Genomic DNA, 22,143 nt, shown 5'->3' with positions numbered 1-22,143 from the left:
CTCCCTGAAGCCCAGGACCTCTAACATTTTTTTATTTGCAGACTGTTAGATCCTCCGTGGAGAGGCGGTCCTAGGCTGTATTCATTCGTTTGGCCCAACGTGGGGCTCGTACCCATGACCCCAAGATTCAGAGTCTCAGCGCTCTGCCGCCTGAGCTACTCACACAGCTGCCCTCTTGTGCACCTCACCTCAAATTTGTCCGAATTGTGCATGCCTGGGATTGACTGCATGAGATGGGAGGTGGGGTGGTTCCCAAAGTCAGAGCTCAGGTAGCCAACGCGGAGCCGGCCCTCACTGCCTTTCAGGTCCTTGGGGTGCTCGTAAGGCGGCTTGTGGAGCACGTTGATCTAGCAAGGGGATTCAAGAAAGCCGGGTTACGGAAATGACATGGGGGTGGGGGACATGAGGCCACATCTTTGAAGTTGTTCCAATGTTACAAATATACATACCTTTGACTTGACAGCCCAAGAAAGACACGCAGAAAATCTATGCTTTAACCGACTCTCCTCATTCCGCCATTTGAACGAATTTGGGCTCCACCTCCCTCCATGAGCCAAGAAGCAGGAAGTCATGTAGGCAGCAGGAACAGGGCATCCCGCCAGAATTCCCCAAGCCTGAGAGCACATACACGGCACCCCACCGAGGGAGGGACCAAGGGGGCAACCATAGACATCTGCCAAGGCAGTTTAGCAAGGCAGGTGTTCTGAATGCCCATCTCCAGACAAGTCCAGTGGGAAAGGACGTGTCAAGAGTTTTATTGTTCTTTCAGTGATGGAGATTTAAGGGGTCTGATAAAGGGACCTCATAGTGAATGCATAACCCTTGTATACCCCTCCTCATTTGTGATGTGCTAGTGATGTAGTGATGATGTATCAACGATGCTGCTTGAAGTGTATTCTGGGGGGAAGAAGGAAGTTATAAAAGTTGACATTGCCCCATGCTCGGGGTTCTTACTCCTGGGCAGACCTGTGGTGCAACAGTAAGAATCATGGTCTACTGACCACTGTTTTGCTCCAAATTACCGGGCTGGGACTTCCTCCTTTTACTGACAGCATGGACCCATGGGGGACAAGTGCCCCGGTGAGCTAGGCTGTCAAGGAGTCACTCACCCTGGAATTTTTTCGCTTAACAGCCATTGGCGCCAATACAGAGCAGGCTTCCTAAACCTTGGCCCTCCAGCTGTTTTCAAACTACAGTGCCCATCATCCCTGACCACTAGACCTGCTAGCTAGGGACCATGGAGCTGTAGGCCAAAAGCATCAGGAGGGCCAAGGTTGAGGAAGCCTGATAGAGAGCTCTACCTCTCTTTCAAATCAGAGCCGGCAAAGGCGGTGGAGTTCCTGCGCGGGTGCCTCGAGGCGGTTGGAGGGTGGATGGCAGCTAACTGGTTGAGGTTGAATCCTGACAAGACTGAAGTTCTGTGGTGTGTGGGCGGGTGGGGGGGACTCCCTGGTCCTGAACGGGGCAACTGTGCCCCTGAAGGACCAGCTGCACAGTCTGGGGGTCATTTTGGACCCATGGAGGCACAGGTCTGTTCTGTGTCCAGGGCAGCTCTATCTGGGATGCAGGATAAGACCCTCCCTGCCCACGGACTCTCTTGCCAGAGTGGCGCATGCTCTTGTTATCTCCAGCTTGGACGACTGCAATGCGCTCTATGTGGGGCTACCTTACTGCAATTAATCCAGAATGTGGTAGCCAGACTGGGGGCCGTGAACAGCCGCAGAGACCACATAACACCAGTCTTGAAAGACCTGCATTGACTCCCAGTACGTTTCCGGGCACAATTCAAAGTGTTGGTGCTGACCTTGAAAGCCCTAAACAGCCCAGCAGATGAAACTTTCCTCTGGTTGTCAATATTAAGAGGATGCCAGCAAGATCAAGCCTTTCTGTAAAATAAAGGATTTAAATCCAGTCTGACTGAGACCACATACCACCGGTCCCAAGAGATCTGCTTTGGCTCCCAGTACGTTTCCAAGCACAATTCATAGTGTCGGTGCTGACCTTGAAAGCCCTCAATGGCCTCGGCCCAGTAGACCTGAAGGAGCATCTCCACCCCGGACACCGGGGTCCCTCTCCCGAGGGCCTTCTGGCGCTTCCCTCCCTGCAAGAAGCCAAGTTACAGGGAAGCAGGCAGAGGGCCTTCTCGTGGTGACGGCCGCCCTGTGGAACGCCCTTCCATCAGATGTCAAAGAAATAAGCAATTATCTCACTTTTAAAAGACATCTGAAGGCAGCCCTGTTTAGGGAAGTTTTTAAATATTTAATGCTGTCTTGTGTTTTTAATATTTGGTTGGCAGCCACCCAGAGTGGCTGAGGATACCCAGACAGATGGGCAGGGTAGAAATAATAAATTATTATATATTATTATATATCCAAAGCCAACATGAAAGCATTCAAACTCTGACGGAACGGAGCGGCGCACACCTCTTCACAGCATAGACCCACCTTGTCCAGGCAAAGGTTCCCATGTCTCTCGGCAATAGCCTTTCGGAAGCCGTGAGACAGTGGATACAGCATGCTGTGATGGGGGTGCACCGAAGGGAGCCGGTTCTTCTCCAGCTGGTCAGCCACAATACTGACAAGCTTCTTCATTCTCTCGTCGTAATCGGTCCAATCACAGACGATCTGAAAGGGGGCAAAGAAAACCAGGGTTCTAGATTCAGGTAGGTAGCCGTATCGGTCTGATGAAGTCAAAATATATATAAAAATTGTCCAGTAGTGCCTTAGAGACCAACAAAGTTTGTTCTTGGTATAAGCCAGGCACCCCAAGCCTTCGGCCCTCCAGATGTTTTAGACTACAATTCCCATCATCCCCGACCACTGGTCCTGTTAGCTAGGGATCATGGGAGTTGTAGGCCAAAACATTGGGGGGGGGGGGCGCAGGTTGGGGATGCCTGATATAAGCTTTTGTGTGCATGCACACTTCTTCAGATACACTGAAGCGGAAGTCCCCAGACCCTGATATACAGAGGGAGAAGTCCCCAGACCCTGCTATATAAGAGTAAGGAGAAGCCCCCAGACCCTGATATATAGTGGGAGGGTGAGTTGGGGTTTTTCTCCAAAGGGTAGTAGGAGTCAATGGGTATGGTCCACCTGCTGGCAACTGTGAATGACTGAAAAAACAAGGGATGGTACGCAGATGACCTGAAATAGTTTTAGGATATGTAATGAGACACAGTCGTCCACAGGTTGACCATACCGATTGAGTCCTACTACCGTTCAGAGAAATACCCCGCCCCACCCTCCCTCTAAATATCAGGGTGTGGGGACTTCCGCTTCAGTGTATCTGAATAAGTCTGCCTGCACATGAAAGCTTAGACACAGAACAAACTGAGTTGGTCTCTAAAGTGACATTGGACAATTCCTGAATTAGGTGACGCTTTTACCATTACCGTGGTACCTTGGGACTCAAACGCCTCGGTTCCCAAATGCCGGAAACCCTGGGAGTGTTGGCCCTTAAAACTTTGCCTCACCTGCAAACAGTGCGCCAGGTTGCAGTAAGCGTCAGGAAAATCCGGCTTCAGTTTCAAGGCGGTGCAATACGAAGCAATTGCCTCTGGGATGTTTCCGGAATCCTAGAAAGGGAGGGATATTTCAGCAATTGCCACTAGCTTTTTTTCTCAACCATCAAAACCAAAGATGAAGAACAGACAGAAGGCACGATGATCCACACCTGGTAGACTTATAAAGTAACATTCAACAATCATTGGAATAGAACAGGGGTCGGCAAACTTTTTCAGCAGGGGGCCGTCCACTGTCCCTTAGACCTTGTGGGGGCCAGACTAGATTTTGGGGAGGGGGAAAAAGGAACGCATTCCTATGTCCCACAAATAACCCAGAGGTGCATTTTAAATAAAAGGACACATTATACTCGTGTCAAAACATGCCGACTCCCGGCTAGATTGAGAAGGCCATGGGGCCGTAGTTTGCCTCCCCATGCTATAGAATAATATTGAGTATCAGCATGTAAAAATTCAATAGAAACCTACTCTTAACAATTACAATAAATTGTAATTAATCGTACAATAAATGAATATTACAATGAATGATTATTGTAATTGATCATAGAATAAATGTTACAATAAATGGTTATAAAACAATGGCAAGTCACAGTGTCTACAATAGCCGCAGCGAGAATCTTAACAGACAAAGGATGGAAAGGAGAATCCCATCCCTACTAAGTTGGCGTAGCTAGCAAAAAGGCTAAAATACGCAGAATTAGCAAGATTATAATACAGGCAGAATTACGAGAGGTTTTGGAAGAAACATTTCATAGAGAACAGGACACTTGCAGAGTACAGTGGTACCTCTGGATGTGAATGGGATCCGTTCCGGAGCCCCGTTCGCATCCTGAAGCGAATGCAACCCGCATCTGCACGTCGCAATTCGCCGCTTCTGCGCATGACATCATTTTGAGGGTCTGTGCATGCGGCGAAACCCGCAAGTAACGTGCTCCGTTACTTCTGGGTCACTGCGGAGCGCAACCCAAAAATATTCATCCTGAAGCATATTTAACCCGAGATAGGACTGTATTGTCTAAATTTACAGGGGTGCCCAAATTTTCCCAAAGAGGGCCAGATTTGACATGAGGGCGGGGCAAATTTGTTGAGCTGTTTTAGGATTTAACCCCAAGGTTGTTGAGCTCTTTTTAGGATTGAAGTTGTTGAGCATTTGGGGGGGGGGGGTTGCCCCAGTAAGTAAACCAGGTTACGCTCCCTGGCCACACGCTGGACATGTGTGGTCTAAAAAAAAATGTTGGGAAAATTTAAATTCTTTGGCAGGTGTGGATTGACAAAGGACAGCAGGAAATATGACAAAACCAATGCATTTTGAGATCTAGGAGAGACGAGCAAAAGGGCGCCATCGGAAATGTGACGTAGGGGTGATTGGAAGTCACAATGAGATTTTTGGGTGTGGAACTCCACCATACTTTCCGTCTATATAAGCCACCCTCTATTTGGGGGGGGGCTCAAATTTAAGAAAATGAGCCATTCACCCACCCAATCACCCGTATAAGACCTCCCCCCCCATTTTTATTTCAAAGTAAAAATAGCAATTTTTTCATTTTCCTTTTAAAAAAATTATTTACAAACAAACACATAGACACAAAACAAAATTCGTATTACCCTACCACCCAAAATTTCAGACATTAAAACCACCCTTGTGGCTTCCCTCCACCGCCCCTCACCCTCCTATATAATATTTCACATTGCCATTTTTATTTCCCCCCTATTTATTTATTTATTTATTTTTGATTTCATTTTACATGCTAGTTGCCGTACATTTTCAACACTATACATTACATATATGGATTCCCCACATCTAACCCTATACACAACTCAGCATTTACCCAAATACCCACGTGACTTCCTTCACTCACATTGCAATTTTTATCTAAATTTATATTTCTTAACTCTTTTAACTTACTATTTATTATTATTATAAACCAGATTTACAAACATTAAACCAAACATATCAACATGTTAGTTTTTGAGCAGTACTTGAACACATAATCTTCAAACCATTTCCATTATATTTTTATTTTCCAGTTTGATTGGTACCTTATTACTGCACTTGACCTTGCCACTTCTATAAATTCAATTAGTTTCTTTATCCAGTCATCCTTTGTGGGTATATATTTCCTGTTCCAGTTTTGTGCAAGGAGTAGCCTTGCTGCAGCTGTCGCGTATAAGAATAATATCTTCCCATCTTGTGGTATTTCTTTACCTCTTATACTCAGTAAATATGCCTCTGGTTTCCCCCTCTAAATTAATTCTGATCATCTTTTTTATTTCCTCATGAATTTTTTAACGTTTCTGTAGCCCCACCATAAACGTATCGGCGTGCCCTCTGCCTCCTCAGACTTCCAGCATAAATTCCAATTCTCCCCTTTTTCTTTTTGTGCCCCATCTCGGTTTGGGACGGCTTTTGCCAGTTGTTTTCCTTTTGTAAAAACTAAGATTCCCCTGCTGCCCCCCCCCAGTTTTTTTTTAAAAAAATAGATTTAGCAGAGACACAAAGCTTACCTTATGGATGGAAGCAAGGTTGCTGTGGGCATCGGCAAACGCAGGATTTATCTGGATTGCTCTTGTGTAGCATTGCAGAGCTCCCTGGACGTCTTGCATTTCCTTCAAGGTGTTCCCCATGTTGGAATAGGCGTCTGCAAAAGTGGGACTGATTCTGACATGGAGGGGGAGAGAAAAAGTGCCATTTTGGTACAAAAATACTCTGAAGTTACGCTGGAAATGTAAGGGTCAAGAAGGCTCTTTCTATCCTATACGGTGGTCTTTAGGGCAGTTCATTAAAAAAACTTTTTTTAAAAATGCCTTCTCCAAAGCCTTCACAAAATAGGAAAACGTCCAAGAAAACAGCTGTTTTCATGGAGGGTTGAGATATTAACTGATATGCACAAAATTTCAGATATAGCTATATAATCCCTAGTGTAGTAAGATAAGACCTTGGGAGCAGGCATCTTCAAAAAAGTGTTTTTTATGAACCACCCTAGTGGTCATGTGAGACAGTGAGACCTTGGTTCTCAAATGTTTTTTATACAGGTTTCTTTATACAGAAGGTTTTTTATACAGAAAGGTTCAGCATTGTGGCATCCTCTTCATACGGACAAGCAGCACTTTCCTTTTGGGAAATTCCATGCTCCTCAATTCTGGCAATTATTAATCACTCTCAATTCCACCCTAATAATTGCCACCTGCCCGGATTTTAACTTGTCTGAATTAATTTTTATTTGAATTACTTGATGTCTGCTTTTAGGCTCGTTGTGTTGTTTTTATGATGTTAGCTGCTCTGAGCCCAGCCTTGGCCGGCGAGGGTGGGATACAAACAAAAACAAATTATTATTATTATTATTATTACTACTACTCAAACGCTTTGGTTCCCAAATGCCGAAAACCCAGAAAAAGTGTTCCAGTTTCCAGGCGTTTTTCGGAAGCCAAACATCAAATTTGGCTGTCAGCTATTCTTTCTGGGGCGCCTGCACCAATCAAACAGACTTCGGGAACAGATTAAGTTTGGTGCTTTGGTTTTTGCAATTTATGTGGTGTTTTTGTTTCGGAGGCTTTTTTGGTTCATTTGTTTTTGCGACTGTGCGGATCCCAGTTTAGTTACTGATTGATTGATTGATTGATTGATTGTGTGATTGCAGAAACGGATAGAAGCCCCGGTCCCCATCCGAACAATGACTATCATCAGTGCAGGTGAGGAAAAAAAATAATTTTCATTTTTATCATTTACAAGACTGTTGTATTTATTTTAGAGTACAGTACATGGATGACTGCTTTCATTTTAGGGATCAGTGGTCTCGTTAGATAGTAAAATTCATGTTAAATGGCTGTTTTAGGGATTGTTTTTCAAAGTCTGGTACGGATTAATCCGTTTTGCATGACTTTCTATGGGAAAGTGCACCTTGATTTTGGAACACATTCAGTTTGAGAACCAAGGTACCACTGTATAATTAACTGGGGGGGGGGAGAGAACATTTGTGTAAAAACCAGAAGCCTTTCTAATAGGTTTAACGGGTGAAGAAATACCAAGAGACCTAAAAAGACAGTGTATTCTATTTATGCCAGAATGTTCTTAGCCCGGATGTGGAAGGAAGAGAAGGTCCCAACAAAAGAAGAGTGGATTATCAAAATGACTGTGAAGATCAGACATCAAGATGATAGGAAATTTAAGCAAAGAAAAAAGTTAAAAGGACAAAATGGGGAAAATAATGAAGATGAAATGTGAAAAAGCATGGTGCAAAAACCTTAAGGATATAACCATCGTTAGTTCAAAGATGGCAAAATTAAGGGAGAATGAGATAGGCAGGAGAAGTAAATATTTAAAAAACCAGAAGAGGGAAGCTGGGGGAGATTGGGATTCATCTATGCTGTCTGCAAGAATGATGTTTGTGTTGAATATAAAATGCTAAAACTTAATAAAAACTATTTATATATATAAAAAAATTAAACAAGAATGGGAAAAATTTATTGAATACCTTAAAGATACATATTTAGAAATAATAATAATAATAATAATAATAATAATAATAATAATAATAATAATAATAATAATAATAATAATAATAATAATAATAATAATTGTATCCCGCCCTCCCTGGCCGAAACCGGTCTTAGGGCAGCTAACATCAAATATATAACATTAGTATAAAATCAAACAATAATTAAATTACCTCCTAAAAACAAATCGGGATCAAATTAAAATCAAATTAGATGGTTTTCCACAGGCAGGATTGATATAACATTGATGAAGCCAAAGTAGCAAATAAGGAAATGGAATAGAACGAATCATTGTAATTACATGCAAGAAAAGATGGCAAAATATGGAAACGGGGGGTGGGGGGTGGGGGAGAGTCCAAGGGGTTTGTATAATCCCAGTATTGTATATATTGAAAATGTTTGGAGTGTATGGAAATAAAATGATAAAATAAAAAAACTGAATAATAATAATAATAATAATAATAATAATAATAATAATAATAATAATAATAATAATAAAATTATTTATATCCTGCCCTCCCCAGCCGAAGCCGGGCTCAGGGCGGCTAACAACAATCAAAATAGTCCAACATTTTAAAACATTCATTATAAAATTAATTAAATCAAATTAAAATCAAATTAATGGCAACCATCAAGCAAAATTCTGTGCAGGTTGCCAGAGGAGGGAGTCAGTCTGCGCCCTGACCAAAGGCCTGGTGGAACAGCTCTGTCTTGCAGGCCCTACGGAAGGATGTCAGGTCCCACAGGGCCCTAGTCTCTTGTGACAGAGCGTTCCACCAGATTGGAGCCGCAGCCGAGAAGGCCCTGGCTCTAGTTGAGGCCAACCTAACCTCTCTGTGACCTGGGATCTTTAGGGTGTTTTTATTTGCAGACCGTAAATTTCTCTGTGGGACATACCAGGAGAGGCAGTCCCATAGGTACGAGGGTCCTAGGCCGTATAGGGCTTTAAAGGTTAAAACCAGCACCTTAAACCTGATCCTGTACTCCACCGGGAGCCAGTGCAGCTGGTACAGCACCGGATGGATATGATCTCGCAGCAAAGACCCCGTAAGGAGTCTCGCCGCGGCATTCTGCACCCGCTGGAGTTTCTGGGTCAGTCTCAAGGGCAGCCCCACGTAGAGCGAGTTACAATAATCCAGTCTGGAGGTGACCGTCGCGTGGATCACAGTGGCTAGGTCAGGGTGAGAGAGATAAGGAGCCAACTGCTTAGCTTGGCGGAGATGAAAAAATGCCGCCTTTGTTATAGCTGTAATCTGCGCCTCCATGGAAAGGGAGGTGTCGAAGATTACACCCAAACTCTTAACGGACGATGCTGGCACTAATTGCACCCCCGCAAGAGATGGGAGTTGCCCCCTCAATCCCATATCGCTCCGTCCCAGCCAGAGGACCTCTGTCTTCGAAGGATTTAACTTCAACCGGCTCCCACGTAACCATCCAGCCACAGCTTCCAGACATCTGGTCAGTGTATCTGGGGCCGAGTAAGGATGGCCATCCATCAACAGATAGAGTTGGGTGTCATCGGCATACTGATGGCAACCCAGCCAAAAACTCCGGACAAGCTGGGCGAGGGGGCGCATAAAGATGTTAAAAAGCATCGGGGAGAGTATCGCACTCTGAGGCACTCCACACACCAAGGAGTGGCGCGATGACAATTCCCCCCCCAAGCGCCACCCTCTGTCCCCGACCGGAGAGAAACGAGCGCAGCCATTGAAGGACTGTGCCCTGGATCCCCACGTCGGCAAGGCGGTGGTCCAGAAGTTCGTGATCGACCATGTCGAAGGCTGCTGACAGGTCTAGAAGAATCAGCAGCCCCGACCCGCCTCGATCCAGCTGCCTGCGGAGATCATCTGTTAGGGCGACCAGAGCCGTCTCGGTCCCATGACCAGCGCGGAAGCCGGACTGGAATGGATCGAGAGCAGATGTTTCATCCAGAAACCTACCAAGCTGTTCAGCAACCGCTCTCTCAATCACCTTACCCAGGAATGGAAGATTTGAAACCGGGCGGTAATTGGATAGATCTAAAGGATCTAATGATGTTTTCTTTAAGAGCAGACACACCACTGCCTCCTTCAGTTCCCCTGGGAATATCCCAGTGCCAAGGGACAAATTGATGATATCCCCCAGGGGGGCCCGCACCTCGTCTGGGCACGCTCTAATCAGCCAGGACGGGCACGGGTCAAGAGGACAGGTGGTGGGCTTTCCAGCTCGGAGGAGTCTGTCCACATCGGCTGGGGATATCCGGTCAAAGTGGTCCAATACTGGACCCGAGGACAGTCGAGGGGCCTCCAGTTCCTTTATTGTATCCAAATTGGCAGGGAGGTCATGGCGGAGCAACAGGACCTTCTCCGCAAAAAAGCTCGCAAATGCCTCGCAGCTGTGTGTCGAATTGTTATTTAAATTTGGCTGTCCTTCAAGGGACAAAAAATAAAATAAAAATAAAAATAAAAAATAAAAAAACCTAAAAGAAAAAGAGAAAGTGCTTTATCCACAAGAGGAGAGCTTTCCCACAGGCACCAGACCAGCGCATGAGGAGTAATAATAATTATTAACAACAGCAACAATAATTTATTATTTATACCCAGCCACTCTGGGCGGCTTCCAGCAAAAGATTAAAATACAGTAAGGAGGAGCTCTTTCAATCTATTTTCCCCATGGCTTTGGAAGCTCACCTGATGGCCTCCTTGTAGTGCATGAGGGCCTCCTGGAGCTTCCCCTGCTGTTGCAAAACACTGGCTAAATTTGAATGCGCAGCTGCAAACTCCGGGAAGACCTGCGGGGAAGAAGCTCACTCTTAGTTTCCCTGAGAAGCATTCTAAAGAGACGGAGGCTGCTCTTTGAGGCTCAAAATTTGTGGGCGAGAAATAAATCCTCATTTGGATTGACTTGCAAAAATTAAGGAGGAGGAGGAACCTATGGACTGCCTTTTTAGCATGCATAGGAAATACTGTTGGGAGATCAGACTGTCAAATGACCAATGCCATATTTTAAAGAGCCCCTCTTTGATGCTCAAATGTGGCAGGGGCTGGCTGCAAAATAAATCACCGTTTGGAATGATTTGTGGTAATGATGATAATAATAATAATAATAATAATAATAATAATAATAATAATAATAATAATAATGGGCCTATGAACTGCCTTTTTCGTACGCATAGGAAATACTGTTAGAAAATAAGACTGTCAGGGGATCAAGCTCAGCCGACACAGAGAACAGCATGTGCCCAGCTTTTATTTCAATTTCTGTACCGTTCCTTAACACCTTGCATTGTTCTTCTGATGAAAAAGCAGATTTTTGGTCATTCCAGGAGGCCTAGGAATATAAAAAGGGGGACAGACCCTCTTCCTTCCAAAAGGGACTTATCGGACCATGCTTTGTCGAGCCTCAAAATGCTACTTCACTTTCACTTCTTCACCATTATTTCCGTTATTGATCAAGAAAAATTTGATCGGCGATTTTTAAAAAGACCCAGACTAGGAGTCCAGGGTACGCATGCCTAACCCTTATATGTCAATTTAATTGTTGTAATTCTCCACGCACGTACCTCAAGAGCTTTCCGGTAGAGGCGGACAGCCTCCTCGATATTCCCTTGTTCTCGCTTGATGTTCGCCAGGTTATTAAGAGAATCCGCATGAGTCGGACATAAACGGAGAGCTGTATTGTAGCATTCCTCGGCTTCGGCAACCTTCAAAACACAAAACAGAGTTTTTACACGAATATTAGTATGTCTTTCACAGGAGCCCAAAAGGCTGCTCTGTGATGTGATGGCTGGATTGAGGTTTGATACGGCCCCTCAGCTCCTGACGGTAACTTGGTATTAGAGCGGTTCATAAAAAACTCTTTTTTTGAAAATGCCTGCTCCAAAGTTCTTCTCTTACCAACAGTAGAGATTATATAGCTATATCTGGAATGGCATGCATATCAGTTAATATCTTTTATATATATATGCCAGCTGTCCTTTGTCAACAACCAATTGTTGCTGTTTTTTTATATTGAATATATGCTATATGGTAACTGTTGCACCTCATAGGTAACTCAAGCCTTCTGCACGTCACAAAAGATGTATTTTATCAAAGTCATTGTTGAACTGAAATACAATTAAGAAGTATATTAATAGTGAAATGCAATTAAGAAGAAGCATATTAACAGTAAAACCCCACAATTGTTGAGCCTTTTTTAAGGATTTGACCCCAGAGGTGCTGACCTTTTTTTAGGATTAAAGTTCTTGAGCTTTTTGGGGGGAAGTTTTGCCCTAGTAAATAAACCGCCACGAGGGCCGGATTAAATCGACCAGAGGGCCAGATTAGGCCCCTGAACTGGACTTTGGACATGCCTGGTCTAAAAGAACATTGGGAAAATTTAAATTCTTTGGCAGGATAGCAGGAAATATGACAAAACCAATGCATTTTGAGATCTAGGAGAGATGGGTGGAAGGCCCCCAAAGTGGACTTTGGACATGCTTGGTTTAGGGGAACATAAATACAAGAGCAGACTAATCCGATTCAAACTCTCTTTCCCGCACACTTACCGTCTTTTGCAAGATGTATTTAAGGAAGACAGTAAGGGAAATGGTTTTGGTCATACTAAATCAAAATTAAGAGACAGAGTTGCTAGATAGTAAAAGAAAATCATTGCCAAAAACGTATAAGAATGGCATACAAAGGATGAAGAAGTTAAGTCGGTTATGATTAAATGGGCTCAAGATTTTGGTCATAACATTGAATTAGATAAGTGGGAAAGATTATGGGCAAAAACAATTTATTGAATGTACAGCACTAATTAAAAATTTAATGAAGGTGACGTATAGGTGGTATTTGACGCCGACTAAACTTGCTAAAATATATATAACTCAAGATAAGGCACGCTAGAAATGCAAGGAGAAGGAAGGGAATTTCGTCCATAGGTGGTGGATGTGCACTAAAGTCAAAGTCTACTGGGATATGATTTACAAAGAATTGAAAAAGATCTTTAAATATACTGTTATTAAAAAAACCAGAGGCTAATTTTTGAAAGTGATTTACAAATGCTAAAGTAAATTGTTTTAAGTAGAGTAAGAAGGTAAATAGGGCGATATATGTTCAGGTAGGCAGCTGTGGTGGTCTAACACAGTTGAAATATATAAAAAATATATAAATTGTCCAGTAGCACATTGCAGACCAACTCAGTTTGGTCTTGGTAGAAGCTTTTGTATCTGAAGAATTGGACCTGCATACAAAAAATTATACCAAGAAGAAGCCAAGTTTAGCAAGCCCTGTTTAGGGAAGCTTTTAATGTTTGACGGACTATTGTATTTTAATATTTTGTCGCCAAGAGTGGCTGGGGAAACCCAGCCAGATAGGCGGGGTATAAATTTTATTATTATTATTATTATTATTATTATTATTATTATTATTATTATTATTATTATTATTATTATTATTATCATCATCATCATCATCATCATCATCAGGTGCTACTGGACAATTTTTAAAGGGTGATATAGAAATGCTAAGAGGATCGTGACTGCTTAAGAAAGCCAGGGAGTGGGAGCGGGGGAAGGGGGAGGGGAGTCGACGCTTGGTATGAGCAAAGTTGTATGTGACGATATGACAAAGGAAAAAATAAAAGAGGACTTCTTCTAGGTTCTGTACCCCAAATCCCCCCCCAAAGAGCCCAATTTCGAGGTCACCATCATCCGGAAGGCTTTTTTCAGCAAACCCTCTGACATACAGAAAGCAAAAGGGACCGGTTTCATTTTCTTTTTTTAATTTTTATTTTATTTATAACATAGTCCACAACAACTCATACATACAAACAGACCCACCACCATTGACTAATTATCAAAATTAAACTCCTATCCCCTTACACAAAGAAAACATAACATAAAAATAAAAGACTTTATTCTGTTAAATGGCCGCCTTATTTACCTCTTGTATACTATTTCTTTTGTATGGGATTATTACAATTTTTCCTAATTATGACTTAAACCACAAAGTCTCCTGTAGAAATTAATTGAAACAAGTCCAAGTGTATATTTTGGGGCACTGTTTGGTAAAGTATTCTCTGCATTTTCCCCATTCCTTTTGGAATTCTTGTCTGGGTTGTGCCCTAATTGTCTCTGTTAATCTGGCCAATTCAGCATGGGGTAAAAGCCTAAGAAAAAGCTAAACAACTTCAATCCTAAAAAAAGTTCAACAATTTAAACCCTAAGAAAAGAGCTCAACAACTTCAATCCTTAAAAAAAGTAAACAACTTTGGTCGGCCCTTATGGCCCTTCACTTCATCAAATCTGGCCCTCTTTGAAAAAAGTTTGGACACCACTGCCTAATAGGAAAGTTTCTGTATTTTTTTTTCACAGGCCCACCAGAAATGTATAAGTGTCCCTTCTTCTTTACTGCACCTCCAGCACAGTTTTTTTGTTTTATACATTTTAGCTATTTTGGCAGGTGTTAAGTACCATCTATAAAACATCTTTTATATAGATGTTCCCCCCACCCCAAGGCAAAAGGGACCAGTTTCTTACGCTGCCTTTCTCTTTCAGCGCGTTGGCCAGGTTGCAGTAGGCGTCAGGGAAGTGGGGCTGGAGCTCAATGGCCCTCTTGTAGGTATCGATTGCCAGATCGATCAGCCCCTGTTCGTAATACACACATGCCAGGTTGCCGTGGACAACAGCGTGGTTGGGACTCAGGCTCAGGGCCCGTAGGTAGGCTGCAACGGCTCTGAAATGAGATCAAGGACTGGTTCAGTTTCATTGTCACCAGGGTGGATAAAAATCTGTTTTTTAAAAAATAAAATGCTTTGGGAGGACGATTAAGAGGATCGAGGCGGGCCGGGACTGCTGATTCTTTTAGATTTGTTAGCGGCCTTCGACATGGTCGATCACAAACTTTTGGACCACCGCCTTGCCAACGTGGGGATTCAGGGCACAGTCAGACAATGGCTGTGCTCCTTTATCTCAGGTCGGGGACAGAGGGTGGCGCTAGGGAGGGAGTTGTCGCTGCGGCACTCCTTGTTGTGTGGAGTGCCGCAGGGCACAATCCTTTCCCAGATGCTTTTCAATATCTTTATGCGCCCCCTTGCCCAGATTGTCCGGAGTTTAGGGCTGAGTTGTCGTCAATATGCTGATGACACCCAACTTTATCTGTCAATGGACTCGGCCCCAGACACACTGACCAGATGCTTGGAAGCCGTGGCTGGGTGGCTGCGTGGGAGCCAGTTGAAGTTAAATCCTTCGAAGACAGAGGTCCTCTGGCTGGGTCAGGACAACATGGGGTTGGGGGGCCAACTCCCATCTCTTGTGGGGGCGCAATTAGTGCCAGAGCCTTCTGTCAAGAGCTTGGGTGTAACCTTCGATGCCTCTCTTTCCATGGAGGCACAGGTTGCAGCCACAGCAAAGGTGGCATTTTTCCACCTCCGCCGTATTAAGGAATTGGTTCCTTACCTTTCTCGCCCTGATCTGGCCAGTGATCCATGCGATGGTCACCTCCAGGCTTGATTATTTTAACTCGCTCTATGCTTAGACTCACTCTGACACCCTATATGGGATTTGGTATATAAATTTTCCCGTGGCTTTTTTTGCTGGCCCATGTAGCACCAGCATGGATAGCTGGCTTGGGTGAATAGCTGATGTTTCCTCCCTTTGTAGTCTTGATGAGGCTGCATTTTAAGCTGTATTTTAATTAACTGGGGTTTTTTTCTATTCTATTTTATTGTAATTTATATTTGGTGTTAGCCGCCCTGAGCCAGGCCCTGGCCAGTGAGAGCGGGGTAGAAATAAATAAATAAATAAATAATTCGGGGAAGAATTATTTGTTTTAAGTTTTTCATGTGTGCGAAAACTCAGTCCAAGTTTTTCTTGGGGAAAAAATGTTTCAGCACATCAGTTAAGCAACATGGATACATATGCTACCATGTTACTGTTTTAGTGAAATAAATTGCTTAAATTGTTATGAAGGAAATGTTTCTTTTCTCCTTCCAATCAAGTGCAGCAGAAAAGTTGTTCAAATAAAAAGTGTTCACTTATTAAAACTCACCATCATTTCGTCACAATCGGGCTGTATATAGCAGAACCAAATCATTTTGATATAACTGTAGAAAAGACTCTGAAGTTAGGATTCCAAAAAGGAAACCTGCCTCCGTTTGTCAATATTAAGAGGATGCCAGCAAGGCTGAACCTTCCGGTAAAAGGGGGATTTAAATCAAGTCTTATGGATTTGGGATTTAAATCAATTTGCTTTAAATAAAATCAACCCTCTAGGCAACAATGGGAGTTAGTTTGGGTATGGGTGCAACCACTAAACTGAGAATATAAGACGTAATGTGATTATACGCAAAACCAATAAAAAACATTTATATAAAAAAGAGAATATAAGCTCTATGCCTATTTGCTTACCTGTCAAATATACGCGCCTCCTTCAAGACGTTCCCCAGATTAATGTAAGCATCCAGGAAGTTGGGGTCCAGGGTCACCGCCTGAAAATATTTAAGATAATAGATTTTTGTTACTAATACAGTCATACCTCAGGTTGAAGTAGCTGCGGGTTAAGCATTTTCGGGTTGTGCTCCGTGGCGACCTAGAAGTAACAGAGCGCGTTACTTCCGGGTTCTGCAGCTTGCGCACGTGCAGACACTCAAAATGATGCCACACGCATCTACGGAAGCAGCAAATTGTGACCCGAGCATGTTCGCTTCAGGATGCGAACGGGGCCCCGGAACGGATCCCGTTCGCATCCAGAGGTACCACTGTATAACAGCATGGTTACTTTTAAATAAGTGGGTCAACTTTGACCTAGGCTGCCTCCTACCTACCTTCCTACCTTATCGATCTACCGACTTTATCTTATTATCTATCTACTTGCCTACCTATCTTATCTATCTATCTATCTATCTATCTATCTATCTATCTATCTATCTACCTACCCTATCTATCAAATCTATCTACCTACCTACCATCTAATCCAGGTGTGGCCCAACTTGGCCCTCCAACCCCCATCATCCCTACCTAACAGGACCAGTGGTCAGGGACAATGTGAGTTGTAGTCCCAAAACAGCTGGAGGGCCAGGTTTGGCCATGCCTGAATCTATCTACCTACTCAATCAATCAATCTAACTAATCTATCTATCCATCTACCAACCTTTCTTATATATGTATCTATCTAATCTACCTACCTAATCTATCTATCTAATCTAATCTAATCTAATCTAACTATCTATCATCTATCTAATCCAGTGTTTCCCAACCTTTTTTGGGCAAAGGCACACTTGTTTGATGAAAAAAATCTCGAGGCACACCACCATTACAGCCCCGTGACGTCAGCGCGCAGCGTCACTTGAGCTCCTTCTCCTGCTCGTTCAGGGCCGCAGTGGCGTAGCGTGGGTTGTCAGCACCCGGGACAATGCAAGTAATTTGCGCCCCCTAACCCGTGGATTTGCGCCCCCTAACACTAACCCCCAGATGTTGCGCCCGGTGTGGCCGGCCCCCCCTGCACCCCCCACGCTAGGCCACTGATCCATAGCTAAAAGCAGAAGTCGACAAATGTGTCCTGTTTTTTGCTCTTCAAAATGTGGCAACCCGAAGACCCCCAGGGACCGTCCAACCAGCCTAGGAAGTGTGCTCTGGTCGCGGGGGAGGAGACACGAGGCATTGCCATCCACACCTGGAATTGAGGAGGAGCTGGAAAGGTCCTTTGGTTTCACACCCAGGACCCATTTTTTCTCTCTTCTTTTGAGAAAGGGGTGGGAAACGGGATTTGGAGGGCGCATGTGTGCGTGTAGCTGAGCTCCAGTTGCTCTGGGCATTTCTGGACGGGGCCGGTAGCGTCTCTCCTAACCCCTCCCCACCCCGGTCTCCAGCCCCCCCCCGCCCAAAGGCTTCCCCCTACCTGGCCAAAGTTCCACCCGAAGCTGGAGATGCGGTTCGCGCTGCCCACGAAGAGGACGCCGAACTCGGAGAGGACGTATTCCTTGCGCTCAGCGCAGCGGCGCAGCTAGCCGCTCAGGGGCCCGGGGCGGCGCGCGCGTCCTGCAGCCAGGGGCGAGTGCCATGGGGGCGAGCCATGGCAGGGCGCGCTGCGTGGAGCCTCGCTGCAGCCTCCCCCTCAGCTGTAGGGAGGCTGAGGCGGTGGGCAGAGGCCAGAGCGGAGCTTGCGGGCAGTTCGCCCGCAGACGCATGGCTCAGGCACGCTGCAGGCACCGAGGTGTGGCGCCCAGTGCCCCCCGCCTCGCCTAGCTACCAGTGGCATAGGAAGGGGTCTGCGGTGGGTGCGGGGCTGAAAGGACAGACAAGGCTCCAGCAACCACCCCCACCGCCAAGTCCGCCGGTCCTGCAATCCCTTGCACGCTGACTTGGAAGTACAGTGGTACCTCGGGTTACATACGCTTCAGGTTACAGACTCCGCTAACCCAGAAATAGTACCTCGGGAGGGGCAGAGAGCTGCGAGTGCGCCCCCCGCAGATGTTGCGCCCAGTGCGGCCGGCCCCCCCTGCACCCCCCACGCTACGCCACTGCAGGGCCGGGTCGCCGCCGTGAGGGAAGGGCGCCGGGGCGCTGCTGCTGCTGCTGCTGCTGCCGCCGCCGCTCCCGGCAGGCATGGGCCCAGCTGAGGCGGCGGCGGCTGTTGTGGTGGTGGCGGCGATAGCGGGCGGAGGAGGGAGCGGCGGCGGGGCCGAGGTAGCCGGCGGCGGCGGGGGAGGCGGCGGCGGTGGAGCAGGAGGGCGGCCGAGGCCGGTGAGGGAGTAGGGTTGCCCGGGGCTTGAGGAGCAGTCGCCGGGAGTTGCTGCTGCTGTTGCTGCTGCTGCCCGGACATGCCGGCCACCTCCTTGTCCGCTGTCTCGCGCTCCTCCCTTTTGCGCGCGCTGCCCCACCGCCGCCCCATTGGCCGGGTCCTGTCAGCTGATCCTGTGTTATTTCCTATGTGTGTGTGTGAGGGGAGAATGGAGAGAGAAACCTCGGCACCACCACCGCGGAGCCGCCCCCGGCTCGACGCGGATCCTCGCCGCCGCCGCCCCGCCTCTCGCCGCCCGACTCGCCCGCCTCCCTCCCACGGCACACCAGGCAATCTCTCGCGGCACACTAGTGTGCCGCGGAACACCGGTTGGGAAACACTGATCTAATCTATCTATGCAAGGAATATCAACTGTACGAGAAATGGTACCAACTAATGGTACTAACAGGACACCGGAGGCCCATTGCAGCTGAAAAAATGCCTCCAGTTTTAATATAAAAAAGAATGGGAAACGTTTATTGCATATTGACAAAAGCAGTGCACACAGGTTAATACATTAGCAGGATTAATTTTTTAAAAAAACCCCACCTGTAATGGTTAAATTTAAAGTAGAATCATAGAATCATACAGCTGGAATAGACCACAAGGGCCATCGAGTCCAACCCTCTGCCAAGCAGGAAACACCATCAGAGCACTCCTGACATATGGTTGTCAAGCCTCTGCTAACTGGGACTTTTCTCTTGCTTTTCTTTTGTGCAAATACCCCCTTCCCCCTGTACCTACCTACCTCTCGACCCTCCCAAGGCCTGCTACCTGAAAGCCATCGAGACCCAACCCAACTTTGCTGTGGCATGGAGTAACCTCGGCTGTGTGTTCAATGCGCAAGGGGAAATCTGGCTGGCGATTCATCACTTTGAGAAGGTAACTGTTACAGAGTTTCTGGGCTCTAGATGGGAAGGCCTGGAAAAATAATGATAATGATAACAATCCAATATAAGCCCCATTAATTGGGCTAGTAGCGTTCTCTCTTCTTCTGTTAAATAATGTTTTATTAATTTTTCATTAATCACAATCCATTAGAAGCCCCATTAATTGGGTTAGTAGCGTTCTCTCTTCTTCTTTTAAAGAATTTATTATTTTCATTCATAGCAATCTGATTTAAGCCCTATTAATTGGGCAAGTGGCATTCTCTTTGTAAATTATTTTTTCATTAATTTTTTCATTAATAACAATCCCATATGAGCCCCATTAATTGGGCTAGTGACATTCTCTTTTTAAATTATTTTTTATTAATTTTTTTATTAATAACAATCAAATATAAGCCACATTAATTGGGCTAGTAGCATTCTCTCTTCTTTTAAATATTTTTTTATCATTTCTTTCATGAATAACCTGATCTAAGCCCCATTAATTGGGCAAGTAGCATTCTCTTTTGAAATATTTTTTTACTAATTTTTTTCATTCATAACAATCCAATTTAAGCCCCATTGGGCTAGTTGCATTCTTGCTGCCGTCGTTGCAGACATAAGAAGTCTTATACCTAGTGAGAAGGCTTCTGGCTTTTTTGACAAATGTATTTTCAAACATTTTCTTTAAATTCATCATATATTATTTCCCAGAAAGCCTTGACCAATGTCACATAATAACAGATGCATATTAGTATATCGCTGCTTCGCAAGATGTTGCAGGGCTGAATGAAGTGGTTTGTAATAACACTGTCAAAATTGGATGCAATTTTTAAATATATACAGTGGTACCTCGTTTTACATAGACTTCAGGTTATACACTCCGCTAACCCAGAAATCGTGCTTCAGGTTAAGAACTTTGCTTCAGGATGAGAACAGAAATCGTGCTCTGGCGGCTCAATGGTAGCAGGAGGCCCCATTAGCTAAAGTTCAGGTTAAGAACAATTTCAGGTTAGCAAAGAAGGAAAACTACCCAAGACTTTCTTTTCAATGACGAAAAACTGTAATCTAATTGATGTTTGGAGACTTAGACATCCACTGGAGAAACAGTTTACATTTTATTCGGAACCAAATCAGTCAATGTCAAGAATAGATCAAATTTGGGTCTCGAATGAACTAACTCCAAGAATTCGGCAAATTGAAATTCAGCCAAGAGTAATTTCAGACCACAGTCCAATAAAATTGGAAATTAAAGGTTATGAAGAAAGATCATTTAGATGGAGAATTAACGATTACCTCTTGGGTGATCAAAAAATCATACAAGAGGCGCAAAAGAAGTTGATGGAATATTTTATGGACAATGCCAATAAGTCAGGTAAATGGCTCGCGTGGCAAATTAAGAAAAGAAAGGAACAAAACATAATCAACAAAATTATTGTGGATGGAGAAGAGATTGAGAACCCGAAAGGCATTAGAAAAGGATTCTTGGACTTTTATAATCATTTGTACAGCAACAGAGAAAAGAACAATTTGAAGAGAATAGAAAGATATTTAAAAGAAAAAAAGGTGCAAAAGATCCCGACAGAAAAGAAAGACAGACTGAATGCCCCAATTGAGAATGAGGAAATAATAGAGGTCATAAAAGAATTGAAAAAAGGAAAGGCTCCAGGACCAGATGGATTTACAGCCAGTTATTACAAAGAATTGAGGCACACCCTGACGGTACCACTGAAAGAAGTTATGAATAATATTTTGAAGGAAAAAGATATTCTGGAAACTTGGAAAGAAGCCTTCATCATACTTATTCCCAAGCAAGATTCTGATTTAACACACGATCTCATTGTTAAACACAGACTATAAGATTTTTGCTGGAATATTAGCAAAAAGATTAAAAAAGGTATTGAGAGAATTTATTCACGATGATCAAGCAGGGTTTCTTCCAGGCAGGCAGATGAAACATAATGTGAGAAATATAATAAATGTTTTGTAATATCTGTCTGCTAGGAATGAGAAACAAGCTATACTAATGTTTGTAGATGCGGAGAAGGCATTTGATAATACAGTGGTGCCTCGCAAGACGAAATTAATTCATTCCGCAAGTTTTTTCTTCTTGCGAGTTTTTCGTCTTGCGAAGCACCGTTTCCCATAGGAATGCATTGAAAATCAATTAATGCGTTCCTATGGAAACCGCTTTCAAGGCTGGCGGTGCGGAGAAGGGCTTTTCTCCCCACCGCAAGCCTTCAGGACAGATACGGGAACAGAGGGGAAGGGGCGCAGCGCTTCTCCTCTGTTACCGGGGCTTGCGGTGGGAGGAGGGTTTTTCCTCCCCACCGCCAACATTCAGAACAGCATTCTGAATGTTGGCGGTGGGAAGGAAAACCCTCCTCCCACCGCAAGTCTTCAGGACAGCCACCCGAAGGCTGGCGCAGGGAGAAGGTCTCTCCGCCCCACCGCCAGCCTTCGGAGAGCCTTCCGAAGCCTGGCGGCGGGAGGAGGTCTCTCCGCCCCACCGCCAGGCTTCGGA

General features: G+C 44.7%; 1 protein-coding gene and 1 pseudogene across 2 annotated transcripts in view; one reads left to right on the top strand and one right to left on the bottom strand.

The window, feature by feature from the left end:
* Positions 1-118: 118 nt before the first annotated feature.
* Positions 119-16,507, bottom strand: LOC308578103 (uncharacterized protein; the record flags this gene model as incomplete). Its single annotated transcript, XM_081178375.1, has 8 exons — positions 119-347; positions 2,445-2,624; positions 3,473-3,574; positions 6,026-6,179; positions 10,684-10,784; positions 11,556-11,696; positions 14,514-14,709; positions 16,383-16,507. 8 exons carry the CDS (start codon positions 16,505-16,507, stop codon positions 156-158), a joined length of 1,191 nt encoding a protein of 396 aa, XP_081034501.1. The 3' UTR covers positions 119-155.
* Positions 16,508-19,440: 2,933 nt separating this feature from the next.
* Positions 19,441-22,143, top strand: part of LOC308578100 — a 65,383-nt pseudogene continuing 62,680 nt past the window's right edge. The window contains exon 1 of the transcript XR_014013530.1: positions 19,441-19,635. The product of XR_014013530.1 is annotated as an uncharacterized misc_RNA (transcript). The remainder of the gene's footprint in view (positions 19,636-22,143) is intronic.

Source organism: Podarcis bocagei (assembly GCF_964188305.1).
Source record: "Podarcis bocagei genome assembly, chromosome: W".
Classification (NCBI taxonomy): domain Eukaryota; kingdom Metazoa; phylum Chordata; class Lepidosauria; order Squamata; family Lacertidae; genus Podarcis; species Podarcis bocagei.
This window is presented reverse-complemented; position numbering and strand designations above follow the sequence as displayed.